Below are 16501 nucleotides of genomic sequence, written 5' to 3'. Positions count from 1 at the left end.
GGAGTTTGTCTTGTTTTTTAAAGAAGCACCTTTCATACTTTTTTTTCAAAATTGGCTTCAAGGCTATAAATTCCCTGATCTGTTGCCTGTCTTTGAAGCTCTGTATTATCCCTTCAAATTTGAATGTAATCTACCTGGATACAGCGTTCTTTAGGAGGTTTTTAATTTTAATCCATTTTTGTAATATAGTGGTCCACTCTCTTCTAGCTCAGTTTCATTTAATAGATCTGTGAATCTCAAGGGCTTTCCTTCGCATGTGAGTTCTTCATGGTCCTGTTGCTTTTCATATTCTGTTTCTATCTGTAGTTTCCTTCATTCTAAATACAATGTGTATGGAGTTTTTCTATTTGAGACTATTTTCACTAGGACTCTTCAGGTCTCTTGGGTCTGGGTACCTGGATTTCTCAACTTTGGGAAAATGTTATCTATGATTTCCTTAACTAGTGGGTCTTCATAAGATTTGTCTTTCTGTTTTTCAGTGACTGGTGATTCTTGCATTGTTTCTCCAGAACTCATTCCATCATTCTCCGATGTGCTATTCATTCTTAGTCTTCCCCATCTTCTGTTGTTCTGTAGAGGTTCCTTCCATCTCATTTTGGTGCTCCTCATCTGCTGTTATTCTGGTGCTCAAATCTTCTATTGAATTTTTTTAATACCTACCATACTCTTCATTTCTGATGATAATTTTCTCCCTTTTGGCTTTCATATTATTTTGTGCTTTACTGACTACCTGTGCCATCGTTTCTTTAAGCTCACTAAATATCCTCACTGTGATATCCACCAAAGTCATAGAGTCTACAGAGCTGGTTGAGCTTTCTCTGCTTGCAGTCACTAACCTTGTGGGAGTCTATATGTTTCCCATTGGTTTGTTACACACTTGCTGTGTTGAGGATGAATTTTGGCAGTTAGCCCCCTAAGGGGCTGGAGCGATAGCACAGCGGGTAGGACGTTTACCTTGCATGCAGCCAACATGGCCGACCCAAATTCGATTCCTCCGCCCCTCTCAGAGAGCCCAGCAAGTTACTGAGAGTATCTTACCCGCATGGCAAAGCCTGGCAAGCTACCCGTAATGTATTCGATATGGCAAACATAGTAACAACAAAAGTCTCCAATGGAGACATTACTGGGCCTGCTCGAGAAAAATCGATGAACAACAGGAGGACAGGGAATCAGTGACTCAGCCCCCTAGGAGTCTCAGAGAGATTGTTCTGGGAGTTGCTCTCATTCTCCCTGCCTGTCTTCACTAAGTGACAGGAAGTGTAACTGTGAGCAGTGTGAGGTATGATGAGCTGCAGTGTGGTTCTAGAAAGGTGGAGCACAGCCTGGGAGGGTTGCAGAGCAAGCAGAATTTTGGGAGACGTGGAGCTGAACTGCTGATATGGCTGAAGGCAAGTGTGGAGGCATCAGCTGAGCTGGAAGCAAGGAGAACTTGCCTCCAGTTCCAAATAAAGCTGGAAGATGTCAGCCAGATTAACCTCACCTGGGGGAGGGAGGAGGGGGAGAGAGAGAGAGAGAGAGAGAGAGAGAGAGAGAGAGAGAGAGAGAGAGAGAGAGAGAGAGAGAGAGCACGCTGGGGGTGGGGGGAGAGGGCGAGGCAGTTTTAGGACATGTTGGGGATCTATCCAGAGAGGAAAATGTGACCCCAGCAGTTCCAAAAAGGTTATTCCCCCCCCCCCCCTTTTTAAGTATCTGTTGTCAGTTTGGAATACCCAGAAGTTGCACCCACCACTTTCATTTGTCCTCAGTTGTTTAGCTTGATTTTTTCCCCTCAATTTGACCCTAACCACTCTTTGTCTTTCAAGGTTAATGATACTTTGTAGGTCACACAGAGAACTTTTCCTTCTTCTCCCAAAAGTTTTATGTCCTTTTAAAACATTACTTTTGGAATTTCCCCATGAAAATATTTGAGCATACCAGGGAGGTCAGAGTGTGCTCTCGATATGAGGCCTCGATTTAGGCTTCAATCAGTTTCAAACCGCATTGGCTATCTTTCCCTAACATGACTGGAACCTTATCTATATCCTATCAAGTTTATGGCTGAATTTTCTTTAATGGTTCACATCTTGAAATTATGTCATAAAGCAACTATTTTATATGAAGCTTGAAAAATACCCATCATCTTTTATTAGATACTAGGCTATTTTATTTCATAGATGAGTCACATCAATAAGCAAAAAGAAAATATATGTATATATATGTAGTAATGGGACTGCAAAATTACTGTGATTGAAAATTCGTACCTGCGACTAAAGAAAACATTTTCTGCAAATTATTCCTAGGTTTTAAAACAAAAGAAAAGAAATTTACCTGCTTATATACTTGTCGTAAATACATGATTTCCTCCACAGTTCCCAAGGAGATCAGTCTAAGCACTTTGACATCTCTGCACTGCCCAATTCTATATGCTCTGCAACAATATTAAAAACAAAAACAAATACAATTCAATTGAAGGGCCAGAGAATCAGTACAGGGATTAGGCCCTGAGCACTGGAGGGTATAGCCCAAAAGCCAAAGAACATGATTGACAACAAATGAAAAAAAAGGATGCTTTTTTTCAACATTCTGATTTGTTCTCAACATGCAATCATTGCTAATTCCATGCTTGAAAGTTCCCTGTGCCCTCTACTAACTTTGTAGTTTTGGTTTCAGTTATTCGGCTTTTTTTGTGAAGGGGGAAGGGTGGTGCTCAAAGCTTACTCCTGGCTCTGGATGAGGAATCATTTCTGGTGGTGCTTGGGGTACCATGCGGGGTGCTGGAAACTGAACCTGAGTCAGCTGCATGCAAGGCAAGTGCCCTGCAGCTATATGATCTCTCTGGTCACGATTTTTTTCTTTTTTTGTTTTGGCTTTAGTGCCACAGCTGGTAGTGCTTGAGAGCTACTCGTGGTTCAGTGCTCTGGGGTTGTTCCCAGTGGTGCTCAGGGGCCCATGCAGTGCTCAGGATTGAGTCTGGAACATCACGATGCAAAACATGCCCCCCACCCTTCGGGCTACCTCCACAATTCTCTACTGTAGGATTTTTTTTCTGCCACTTTCTAGATCATAGAGACTAAAATAATTTTGAATTCTGGGGGATGGGGGGTGGGAGGGATACTGGGATGGTGGAGAATGAGCACTGGTGGAGGGATGGGTATTTGATCATTGTATAACTGAAACCCAAGCACAAAAATTTGTAAGTCTACAATTGTACCTCATGGTGTCTCACTAATAAAAATTTAAAAAATAAATAAATAAATAAAATTCTTAATATTTAAAAAAAATTCTAAATTCTGTAGTTTTTAAATTTTTCTTTTTTTAATCAACCAAGAGCCAAAGCATATTTATTAATACACTCTCTATCCCAGAATTCTAATTTCTAGAATTTCTTTTTTTATTATTATATCAAATTTTTCATTTAATATTTTTCTTTTTTTTAAATTTTTATTAGTGAAATACCATGAGGTACAGTTTTAAACTTAGAAATTTTTGTGCTTGGCTTCAATTATCCAATGATCAAATACCCATCCCTCCACCAGTGTCCATTTTCCACCACCATAGATCCCAGTATCCCTCCCACCCCCATCCTCCCATTCCACCCTGCATTTCCTTTTGTGGCAGGGCATTTCCTTTTGTTCTCTCTCTCCTTTTGGGTGTTGTGGTTTGCAAAACAGGCATTGAATGGCAATCATGTTTGGTCTACAGTCTACTTTCAGCATGCTTCTCCCATCCTGGGAGGATCCTCCCGACACCCTTTATTTGGTGCTCCTTTCTCTATCTAAGCTGCCTTTTCCCCTAGCATGTGTGGCTGGCCTCCAAGCCACGGAGTAAACCTCCTGGTAGTAATCTCGGCTATTCTTGGGTGTTAGTTTCCTATTTTGTTACTTTATGTTCCCCAGATGAATGCAATCTTTCTATGTCTATTCCTCTCTGACTGATTTCGCTTAGCATGATACTTTCCATGTAGTACTAAAATTAAAAATATTTGTAGCCCACTTAAAATTTTCTAAGTATTACACCTGTCAATAGCTTGAAGATCATTAGCTGGATTCCAAGTAGGATCAAATAATACAACAACATTGGCACCAACAAAGTTGAGCCCTAGTCCACCAGCCCTAGAGAAAACAAAAAGTCCACATTAAGCATTTTTTAAAAGTTGCTCTAAAATTCAATTGTACCACATATCTATAATTAAAACAAAACAACACTGCATTGTCATAATGAAACAAGTGATTAAACTATAAATAAAATATCTATCTTATACTATTCTGCTGGGACCACTCTCCACACGTCCGGACGGGCCTCATGCATGAAAGAACTGGCAGAGGAACCCAGACATGTGGGTCCCGGGGCTTAGGTCTCCAAGCCTACTCGGATTGGGACTGGGCCTTCTCCACCCATACCCCCCATCTTCCAGTAGGTAGGCGTCACACCCACCAGCTGCTGCCAGCGCCAGGTAGGTCCCATCAACATTCATGTAAATAGACTACTAATTTCTATAGTTTTAGATATTCAAATATTTTTTTCTGCAAGATTTTTTTCTAGAATTACCATTTAAAACTTATGGTACATTTCACTTAACTATTAGGTTAACTATATCATTAGTTATATATAATCTGTAGAAATAAAATACGTATTATATGTAATAGCACTGCACTGTAGCACTGTCCTCCTGTTGTTCATCGATTTACTCGAGCATGCGCCAGTAACATCTCATTGTGAGACTTGTTGTTACTGTTTTTGGCATATTGACTACATCCCAGGTAGCTTGCCAGGCTTTGTCATGCGGGCGGGATACTCTCAGTAGCTTGCCAGGCTGTCCTAGAGGGATGATGTTATATATAAATAAAATATATTATATAGTAGATTATATTCCAGTAAACATATATCCAGCTATATTCACCTGCTTGAAACAAGGAACAAATAAAGAAGGAAAATGCCTTGTGCACTGAAAGCAGAGAGCTCTTTCAGGATCCTTGGACCAAGTATGAAAACTACCATCACAAATGGCTCTCAGGGTCGAAGAGGTAGTACCTAGATAGAGCAGCTGCCTTGAACACAGCCAGGATCTAGGTTCAATTCCTGGTCCTTTGAGCCTTCCAGGAAGAATCTATGAGTACAGAGCCAGGAAACCAAGCACTGTTGGTGTGGCCCCAAACAAACAAAAATTCTAAACTAATCAATTAAGATTTAAATCTGATTACTCAGATTACAAAATTTATGTTAAGAACATTTCCTGTTTGTTGGAAACATCCATTTCTCAAATTGGTATCTTTATAAACGCAGATACATAATGAGAATTCAATGACGATAAGGAAAATAAAAGTTTCAGTAAAACTCTAGATTCTGTCACTTAAATCACGAAAGCATTTTTGCTCTCACTAAATCAATAAGGCATCATCATCAAAAATTAATCCAGTAATAGCAAAAATTACACTATTACACTAGCTCTAAGTAGCAATTAGATAAAAATTATCATTTATTTTCCTACATTGTGGAGACAAGGCAAACACTGACATCCTGTGTGCTGTTGAACTCTTTCACGATCTTGATTCTTTCCTCTGATTTGGTACTTCCATCAAGTCGGCGGTAATCGAGTCCAGATGCCATGCAGTATTGTTGCAGCACATCAAGTAACTAGAGAGGAAAGGTAGAGGTGGGTAAAAAGAATTCAAGGTTTAAGAATTTTCACGCTACTGCTGAGATGATTACCAAGTATAAATTATTGCAATTAACAATTTCTTTCTAATAATTATAAGAGTGACAAATGCTTTTCTGTCTTTTTACCCATTATCCTGAAACTGACTTCAATATTTACTAAGCTGTTTTTCTCAAAAAATCAATCTTTTAGGGAAAAAGTTGATCTTTAATTTTTTTAAACTAAAAGTATTGGCTAAAAATTTATATAAAGGCATTCTATTATTTTTGCCATTTCTACATCCTAAGACTTTTTTTTTTTTGCTTTTTGGGTCACACTCGGCATTGTACAGGGGTTACTCCTGGCTCATGCACTCAGGAATTACTCCAGGCAATACTCAGGGGACTATATGGGATGCTGGGAATTGAACCTGGGTTACCCACTGTGTTATTGCTCCAGGCCCCATATCCTAAGACTCTTAATATGGTGTATGGTATATAACACCGTATTAACAAAACTAACAAAATTTTATAAAGTATCTTTGTGGTGTGACAATGTAACAGGTCTGAAGTCTGAGATCTGAGGGTCTGTTTTAAGTTAGTCTTCTTCCATTTCCTTTTTCAATTATGAGACAAAATAACAACAGGAGATCCCCTGGGTTTTGTGCTTTTAGGGTTAGGGCTTAACCAATCCAATCAAGAATACATTAGAATGAAACTCACCTTAGTGGAAAAAGAAAAAAGAAGAACTTTATCTCTGTTTTTCCTGCAATGAGTCAGAAGCTGCTGAAGGACCTGGGAATACATCATTGAACACCAGTGAGCCAACTACAGCCACAAGCTGACTTCACACACATGCAACCATTATGAATTTTTAGAAGTTAGTTTTTATAGGACATCTTCAGTTATTTTTCCTCACTCTTTTCTAATATGGGGAATAATGAATTAGAGAATAATGTATGAGCTTATCATCAAAGTTCTTGATACATTTAATTTTATCTTTATTAGTAAAAAAGGAACATCTTAATTATGGAATGTACTTAAATAAATCTAATTTCCAAAATGCACTATCTTTACACCTACAATATGTTCAGAAACTTGAGAGAGAGAACAATTATTTTAAATTTTTAAAAAAATTTTATTGAATCACCGTGAGATAGTTATAAGCTTTCATGTTTGGGTTACAATCACACAATGGTCAAACACCCATCCCTCTACCACTGCACATTCCCCATCACCAATATCCCCAGTATACCCCCTCTATCCCCCTCTCCCCCTGCCTTGATAGCAGACATGATTCCCCATAATCTTTCTCTACTTTTGGGCATTATGGTTTGCAATACAGACCCTGAGAAGTTTTCATGTTTGGTCCTTAATCTACTTTCTGCACATATCTCCCATCACGACTGATTCCTCCAGTCATCTTTTTCTTAGTGATGCCTTCTCCATTCCAGCTGCCTTCTCCCCTTTGCTCATGAGGCAGGCTTCCAGCTATGGAACAATCTATCTGTACCGTGTATCTACTATCCTTAGGTGTCTGCTTTATGTTATGTTGTTTTATACTCCACAAATGAGTGGAGTCCTTCTATGTCTGTCCCTCTCTTTCTGACTCATTTCCACTGAGCATGATAGTCTCATGTCTATCCATTTATAAGCAAAGTTCATGACTTCATCTCTCCTGACAGCTGCATAGTATTCCATTGTGTAGATGTGCCAAAGTTTCTTTAACCACTCAGTCATCTGTTCTATGGCACTTGGGTTGTTTCCAGATTTTGGCTACTGTGAACAGTGCTGCAATGAACATATAGGTACAGATGTCATTTCTACTGTGCTTTTTTGCATCCTCAGGATATATTCCTAGAAGACAAATTCAAATTTTCTCTGGATAGGTCAGTGAAATTAGAGAAAAAATGAATTAAGCTTCATTTGCATTAGTTTTGCTGACTAATAAAACACTAATACAAATAAAGGTGCATCAGAACTTCATAATTTATTATTTAAATGTTTTAGAAATTTAAATTTAATGCTAAAATTAGGACAGCAATTTAGAAAGATTTAAAAATCCCACAGCATAGATTACAGAAGAACTGAGCAAAATAAACAGGGAATTCCACAGGCTTCCTCCGTGCCTCACACCAGCACTCTCCTCCATACTGCCCTTCTTACTAACTAATCATTTCTAAAGATTTTAACAAAATGTATTATGACATGGACCTACCCTCACAGTATTACATAAATTTCACAGCCCCCAAATTCCTTGTTCTAATTATTCTTATCTTTCCACAAGCTTCTGTTGATCAGCAATTGTTTTTCTTTCCCTACAGCTTTGTCGTTTCTGAAATGGTACATAAAAAGTACAGGGATTTAAGTGTTTGGGCTAATCCCCAGTAGGTCCCTGGCACCACATATGGTCCCTGGAGCATCTGCAGGAGAGATTCCTGAGCAGAGCCAGTAAGAGCTGGTAGTAAGCCAGGAACACTGCCAGGCATTGCCCCAAATCAAAACAAAACAACAACAAAATTAAAATGTTTTTAGAATTGGAATCAAACTTGCTTCTTGGTATATGTACTTACAGTATCTGCTCCCTTGTCTTTTCATAGTCTAAAAGCTATTTTCCTTATGCTGTTAAGTAATATTCTACTGTCTGTGAGGTAGACGGGAAGATAGAGAGGCTCCCTCCCCAGGCGATGGCAGTAGATTTCCTAGGAAGAAATAGCTCTGAAGTTGTGAAAGCCAACCTTGCAGAAAACAGGAACTAAGGCCCATAAGACCCTCACCGGCAATATACCCTGAGATTGGACACCTACTCATGAAGGAAATTCCTCGAATACCCTCAGACCTCTTCCTTATTCTGATTAACTTTAGTGATTCAGCCCAAAGAAAACTCCAGAACAAGACATCCCATAGAGATACTCTATAAAAGCCACCTTGAACAAAGGAAGGGCACATATGCTGCCGGAGCCCATGTGCTACTTGTGCCCATGAGGCCAGGCACATGTGGTGCCTGAGTACATGTGTTGCCCGCATCTCCCTGCCTTGAGATGTGTACTTTCATGTCTAATGCTGGAATGTGTGTAGAGGCTCTCTCCACCCTTGGAGAAGACCAGGCTCTCTGTTGGGCACGTTCCTCTCCACTCTATCCAACTTTCTCTTCCTCCTTCCCTTCAAAACCTCCAAATAAAAACTGTAACTTCACTGCTTGTCTGCTCCTGAAATTCCTTTCTGTGAGGTGAGACAAGAACCCAGTAAGCCTGGGTCCCGGGTGGCAGGAAGAAAGTGAGAAAGTGACCGACACTTCCTCCTCCCCACTTCATATGAGCCACCCGTGGGATCCACTGACATCATCTGGATATACCAGAGTAAACTCTGGAAGGACATTTTAGTTGCTCCCAAGTTTGGATAATCATTATAATGACATAAAGTTTAATTCATTTGGATAAATACCAAGGATGTGATGGCTGGAGAAGATGGTAATAGTACATTTAGGTTTGTGACAAACTGCAACTCTTCCAAAATGGCTGTTCTATTTTTCACTGCCACCAACAATGAAAGACTGTACCTACTGGTCTACCTCTTCACTAGCATTTGATACTGTCAAAGCTTCGGGTTCGGTCATTCTAATTAACATGGAGCCATATTTCATTAGCTAAATTTTCATTTCCTTAATGACAAGAGGCTGAGCAACTTTTTAAATGTTTATCTGGCAATTTAAATAGCTTATTTGGTAAGGCATCTGTCTGTCTTTGGCTCATTTGAAAGTGGATTACTTTTTTTGTTTGTTTTTTGTTTTTGAGCCACATCCAATGGTATTCAGGGGTTACTCTTGGCTCTGAGATCAGGAATTAATCACGGTGGCGATCTGGGGACCATATGGGATGCCAGTGATTGAACCTCGGTGGCCTGTGCAAGACACACACCCTACTCCCTGTGCTATTGCTCTGGCCCTGGATTATTTTCTTATTGTTGAATTTTAAGGGTTCTTTTTAAGATACAAATCTTCTATTGATTTTACAAATATTTTCTCTAATTTATCTTTTCCCCCTTTTTTTGTTTTTAAAAATATTAACGATTAAAAGTCAAGGATATACTGCAAAGTAATTCATTTTGATGGAATGGTATTGTGCCTAATGTAAGTTTGGGTGGTCGAGTATCTTACAATAAAAAAATGTGATTCCTTTTTTGATTTAAGATCTTCACATGTATCTTTTGAAAAAGACATATGAATAACAAGAAAAACAATATTAAAACTAGGATTACTAACAAAACTTCAAATGATAGTGCAATCAATATAGGTGAGAACCTTTACAACTAAGACCTATGTTTTATCAGTCACTTGTCTCCCAAAGAAAGAGACAGTCTACCTCTTGACATTCCAAAATAAAGGAACCAATTTTGGAGGCGTTTGTAACTTGAAAGACCTGGATCTAGCTTTCCTCAACTCATTCACTCAGATCTACAAAAATGAATATGATCCTGGTCAGGATTTCAGCAACGGCAAGATTCCTCTTTCCTTCTACTCCCTCCCCCATCTCCTCAGACAGTGGCTTGGTAGTCTTCCCCAGAAAAAAGGAAAAATAAGAAAGAAAATTTAAGATGATAAAATAAATGTATCATGACACCAGAAAAACACAAATAAATGTTAAAAAAGAATACATGACTTAAAATGGACAGACACCAGTTTTACTGAATCTGTACAAAGAAACAAAACTCTGTATTTAGGTATAAGATTATTTCCTAAACTGTTAGTGAGTATAAAGAAAAACTTTACAAACAATTGTTATTGAACGAAAATACTGAATATATTTGAATAATGAAAATATACTATTCAAGAAAAACATAGGAAGGTATTTACTGGAAGTTACAGCCCCTCAAGGGAAAATTAAAACAAAGTCATGAAGAAATGCAGTAAACGAACTTTTTTAGGTAGGCAAAGCTCTAGATTTTGATTTCACACAGCAGATGCTAAAGTAAAAAAGTAAAGGTCCTCCTGTTGATCATCGATTTGCTCGAGTGGGCCCAGTAACGTCTCCATTGGAGACTTTGTTGTTACTGTGTCTGGCATATCGAATACGTCACAGGGAGCTTGCCAGGCTCTGCTGTGCGGGCGAGATACTCTCGGTAGCTTGCTGGGCTCTCCGAGAGGGGCAGAGGAATTGAACTCGGGTCAGCCATGTTGGCTGCGTGCAAGGCAAACGCCCTACCGCTGTGCTATGGCTCCAGCCCCAGCAGATGCTAATATTGCTAATATACAAATATATATGATCTCTGTTAAGTGTGGACTGGTTTTAATTTTTTTATTTATATTATATTATTTAAATATAATTAAATTTAAATATAATTTAAATATATTTAAATAGGGCTGGAGCAATAGCACAGTGGATAGGGCGTTTGCCTTGCACGTGGTCGACCCAGGTTCAATTCCTCTACCTCAAGCCCGGCAAACTACCAAGAGTATCCCTAGGTAAGCAAAGCTCTAGATTTTGAGACACACAGCAGAGCCTGACAAGCTCCCCATGATGTATTCGATATGCCAAAAATAGTAACAAGTCTCACAATGGACATGTTAACGGTGCCTGCTCAAGCAAATCGATGAGCAACGGGAGGACAGTGCTACAGTGCTAAATAGGGCTGGAGCAATAGCACAGTGGGTAGGGCAATTGCTTTGCACACAGCCGACCCAGGTTTGATTCCTCCATCCCTCTTGGAGAGCCCAGCAAGCTACCGAGAATATCCTGCCCGCACGGCAGAGCCTAGCAAGCTCCTTGTGATGTATTCGATATGCCAAAATCACAATGAAGACATTACTGGTGCCTGCTCGAGCAAATCGATGAACAATGGGAGGACAGTGCTACGGTGCTACAGGTATTATATTAATACCTATTATATTAATATATAATTATATTAATACCTATAGGTCATAGGTTGCAATAGTGTAAAAAGTTTTTAAATTGATATACGAAGTTATTGCACACACCTACCACCAAAATGCCTATGAGTGTCACCCTTTGTCACCTTCGCTTGAACATTCCTTCTCTCCCATCCCTCCTATTATTTGTTAACTGAACTTTATGGTTTTGGTACAAAATGTTTAGTACAAAACTCCCTCAACACCACCATGTGCTTGACACCCTCACCTATGCTGCCGCCTTGCTTCACGTCACCTACCCTTGCCCTTCTCTCTCACCCCAAATCTGGCACTCTCAGGTCTGTCTTAGCAGTGGAGGTTTATTATCTACTGATATTCTATATACCAAAGATGACATTCTCCATTTGTTCCTCTGCCTCTGGGTTACGTTTCTCAGCATGAGACCCTCCAATTCCCACTTGTTGTGAGTGGCATGGCTTTCTGTCCTAGGGGCTGCACAGAACATTCCACTGTGTATATGTGTTCAGAGGTTTCTATCTATCCACCAGGTGTTGGGCATTTGGTTTGCTTCCACATTGTACTAGGAGTTGCATTATAGGTATGCGTAATCTCTTCAACTTAATGCTTTTGTGTTTTAGGAACAGATACCTAGATGATAGATGGGTCAAATGACAGTTACAGTCTTACTTTTCTGAGAAATATCCATATTGTTTTCCGGAGAGGCTTGGTCAGGTGACATTCCCACCTGCAGTGATTGAGGGTTTCTTTTTCATCAGATCCCCTCCAATGTTTAAAATTTTTAGGCTTTTTGATACATACACCATATACAGCTGCACTCTCTCACCACTCCCCATTAGAATACAGTTTTTATGACATCCTGTGTGCATATTACTTAAGAGAACTTACCTTCATTTTTCCACTGTATTTTGGGTCAGAAAGTGTTTCAAAGGCTGCATCTTTGCTTTTCTGCATAAAATCTGGGAATCTAGAAAACACCTGGTCACAGATCCTTTTGATAAGTGTTTCCTTAAGGGGAACAATTAGAAGAAAAGAGACTTTTACTTAACGCATTTAAACCTCTATATGCTTTGAAATTTCTTATGAAAAAGTCCACTTAGAGGAAATACATTACTTTGAAAACATTCCCTTTTTAAAGTCATATTTATAATTTAGAAAACCTTAATATTACTCATGCAATGACAGCTCTGATGAACAGTGAGACAATTACTTTTTTAAAAATTTCTAAAACAAGGGAATCTCCTGTCAGCTGCTCTTGTTGGAGTGTAAGGAGACCAGAGGTTCCCCCTTCTGTTCTGGTGTTTCCAGGGAGCCTCCTGCTAATCCTTGGGAATTATAGAAGCTGCAGACAATGGTAATGCACCATCTGACACACTGTCCCCAGGATGCAATTACCTTCGCCAATGTAGCCATTAGCTTCTCCCCAGAGGAGTTGACGTGCCTGCATGTCACTCAGAGAAACTCTACAGAGGCGTAATGCTCGAGACCTACCAGGACCTGTGGGCCATCGGGGTTTCTGGGTTGAAACCTGCAGTGATCTCCTGGCTGGAACAAGGAGCCCTGAGCTCAGGGAGGAGAGGTGTGTGTGCGTAAGTTAAATAGCAGCTTCAGGGGTTTTCACTGCAGCGATTTGATTTGGGAATTGGGTCACCAGATATGAGTAGGTTGGGAAGAGCCACCCCGGGTGGAATGTCTCTGATCCTGCACACTGTGATAAAGTTTCGAGTGAGCCATTGTACCCTCAGCCCCAGGGGGATGCCCAGACAGGTGGGATGTCTTCTGAGGGTGATCAGAATAAAGACAGCGACCTTACTCTGAAGAAGCCCTCCCCTAGGATAAGCTTCTTTCAGTCTGCTGTCCTCAGCTTTTGGACACAATCCCCCCCCCCCCCAAACACACACGAACAAGAGGGCAGCCCCTGGACTGTAGGAGAGGAGCACACTGTTTATAGGGAGTATCTCTCATGCTGACAGTCCCACCAGGATAGACACCAGGGATTGGACCTGCCCATGAGTAAGGAATGTGGGTGAGCCTTTCTGAGTTCTATGCACTTTGACATCCCCTTAGAGACACACAGTGGTCAGAGTCCCCAGGATTGTCAGAATCCAGGACACACTTTGAGTCAGGCATCATCCCAGTGTGACAGACCAAAGATCCAAACTGGAGAGAAAAATTATGTGTATGGACTCTAAGGCTTCACTTCCCACTCAAAATGTATAATATACATAGTTCATACTGTTCTGTTCCTACTGCAGAAACACTTCATGTGTTAGCAATGTGGACAGGCCTTTATTCTGTCCTCACAACTTAAATGTCCACAGGGAAATTCGTATGGGAACAAAAACTTGTTCTTCTCAGGACTGTGGGAAGGCCTTCACTTGCTACTCAAATCTTTCTTGTCACAGGAACTCATTCTGGTGAGAAAGCGTATTCATGTCAGGACTGTGGGAAGGTTTTCTCTCACTGTTCAAGCCTTTCTAGGCCGAAGAGAAATCACACTGGAGAGAAACACTGTATCTTTAAGGAATGTGGGAAGGCCTTTGACTATCCCTCAAACATTTCGGATGCCATGAAAATTCATCATGGATGGAAGGCTTGTGTCCGTCAGGAGTGTGGGAAGGTCTTTAGCAGATCTTCCCATCTTACTGTACATAGAATTCACACTGGAGAGAAACCTCATAAATGTAAGGTTTGTGGAAAGGCCTTCACTCAACAGTCAGCCCTTAAGAGTATATGAGAAGTCATAACAGAGAGAAACCTTATGTGTGTCAGGAGTGTGGGAAGGCCTTTCACAAATCCTCAGTGTTCACTGTACATATGAGAGCCCACAAGAGAGAAGCCTTTTTTATGTCAGGAGTGTGGCAAGACCTTTAGCAGATCCTCTATTCTTACTATACATAGGAGAATTCACACTGAAGAGAAATCTTATAAATGTAAGGTATGTGGACAGTCCTTCACTCAATTGATAGGCCTTAAGAAACATATGAATACTCATACTGGAGAGAAGCCTCATGTATGTCAGGAATGTGGGAAGGCCTTTTGCACATCCTCACAACTTACTGTACATAGGAGAATTCACATTGGAGAGAAACCTAATAAGTATAAAGTTTGTGGAAAGGCTTTCACTCACCAATCAGTCCTTACTGAGCATTTGAGAACTCATACTGGAGAGAAGCCTTATGTGTGTCAGGAGCGTGAGAAGGCCTTTAGCTCCTCCTCAGCACTCACTGTACATAGGAGAACTCATTCGGGAGAGAAGCCCTTTGTATGTCAGGAGTGTGGGAAGACCTTTAGCACATCCTCATATCTTACTGTACATAGTAGAATTCACACTAGAGAGAAACCTTATAAATGTGAGGTATGTGGAAAGGCCTTCACTCAAGATTCAGTCTTTAATAAGCATATGAATACTCATACTGGAGAGAAGCCTTATGTATGTAAGGAATTTGGGGAGGCCTACAATATTCCCCTCAAGCTTTAGGAATCATAGTAAAATTCATACTGGATGACTCCATCCCCTAATAATAATTCCCAAATTCAGAACAAACTCCCTTCAAACAATAAAGTTTTGCTTGGACAAGGTTGATTTGGGGTTGCAAAAGTGGGATTCCAAAAGTGCAGTCGAGAAAGAAATAACCCTGATAGCATGTGACAAATTTCCAGTGACTTCAGTACTATAAGGGAAAGATAATTGCTGATAATTATACATGTCTTGGCATGTAATGATTACCATTACCTATGCCAGCGTCCCAGCATTTGGACTTGACGTCTATGTTAAGTTGTAAATAATGGGTCCAGGTGAAAATTGATTAAATGAGAACTAAGTAAACCTCTCAAAAAATTTTTTTTTCTAAAACAAAAATATAACACTCCCTAGTAAAAACAGCAGCATAAAAGAACAGTAACAAGAATTCAAATGTTAGAATTAACTTTTAAACAGCATTAAGATAATAAAACAAAAGGAAAATGTAAATTCCTTAAAAAGCTCATCAAAAGGTCCTTTTATGATGTGTTCTGAAATAAGACTTTAAAAAGCCTCGTCCATTATCTAGCCAAGCAAGTCTGTCACGGGGGGGTTAAATAAAATATGAGCATCAGCAAAAACATACAGAGCTAATATTTTCATTTAACCTTAACATTTCTGTTAGATTAAAAACTTAAGTTCATATATTTCTTTGAAAAAACATCAAGCAAGTCAGTGTTCTCTGAAATTTCATGCAAAAATAGCACTGCACAGCAGCTACGAAGTATCTGTACCAAAGACACAAAGAGTCAACAAATCCAATCCAAACCTGCTGTCTGGAAGCACCAGCAGCCTGCAGCAAAGAGACGTGGTTTGCCACCTTTTGAAGGACTGCAAGATAACTGAAGTACAAGGTTTTTATTGCTTCGCCATCTGAATTGGTCTGCAATCAGAAAAAAAAATACAGAACATAAAAACAAGTACAAGTCTAACATGGCTATGTAATATCAACAATATTCATTTTGGGGCTACAATAGGCATAATAAATTCTGCAAAAATCTGTTTATAAAATATGTGTGAATCATGACCATGGAATCATGCTTTTGTTGAATCATAATTTAGTGATATTTTAATGAAATGGGGAGAAAGTCCTTTAGAAAGTATTTATCTTCTTGATACAGAGACAGATACACTGTTTTTTAAAGACGTGTCTGGTAAAATACTAAGGCAACAATCACTAGGTTATACAGACTTCTTCACTCTGTCATTTCATTTACACTCCAAGGTTTCCTAGGAAACCAACACTATTACAAAGGAATAAAGTGGTAAGAACCAACAAAATAAACAGCATAAATACTATCTGGATAAATATTTATTTACACCCCCTCTTTTTATGTCTGCATGACTTGATAATTACATGAATAAAGAAGTAAAAAAAAAGGTAAAACTAAAATTAAATTAAATTTAAAAGATTTAAAATAGGTTTTTAGAACTACAATTACTTGTTTCTAAGTTATTTTACTGTGCTAAGACAGTTTCTA

General features: G+C 39.4%; 1 protein-coding gene across 1 annotated transcript in view; it reads right to left on the bottom strand.

Moving 5' to 3' along the window:
* ERCC6L2 (ERCC excision repair 6 like 2) overlaps positions 1-16501 on the bottom strand; it is a 115506-nt gene that overhangs the window by 48576 nt on the left and 50429 nt on the right. Inside the window, exons 8-13 of the mRNA XM_056126478.1 lie at positions 15790-15903; positions 12386-12505; positions 6337-6408; positions 5468-5613; positions 3996-4091; positions 2308-2407 (exon numbers count right to left, since the gene is read on the bottom strand). Of these exons, the coding sequence (XP_055982453.1) occupies positions 2308-2407; positions 3996-4091; positions 5468-5613; positions 6337-6408; positions 12386-12505; positions 15790-15903 (648 nt within the window). The remainder of the gene's footprint in view (positions 1-2307; positions 2408-3995; positions 4092-5467; positions 5614-6336; positions 6409-12385; positions 12506-15789; positions 15904-16501) is intronic.

Source organism: Sorex fumeus, unplaced genomic scaffold (genome assembly GCF_029834395.1).
Source record: "Sorex fumeus unplaced genomic scaffold, SorFum_2.1 ptg000063l, whole genome shotgun sequence".
Taxonomy (NCBI): Eukaryota; Metazoa; Chordata; class Mammalia; order Eulipotyphla; family Soricidae; genus Sorex; species Sorex fumeus.
The sequence above is the reverse complement of the archived record's forward strand: the minus strand, read 5'-3'. Positions and strand labels throughout refer to the sequence as shown.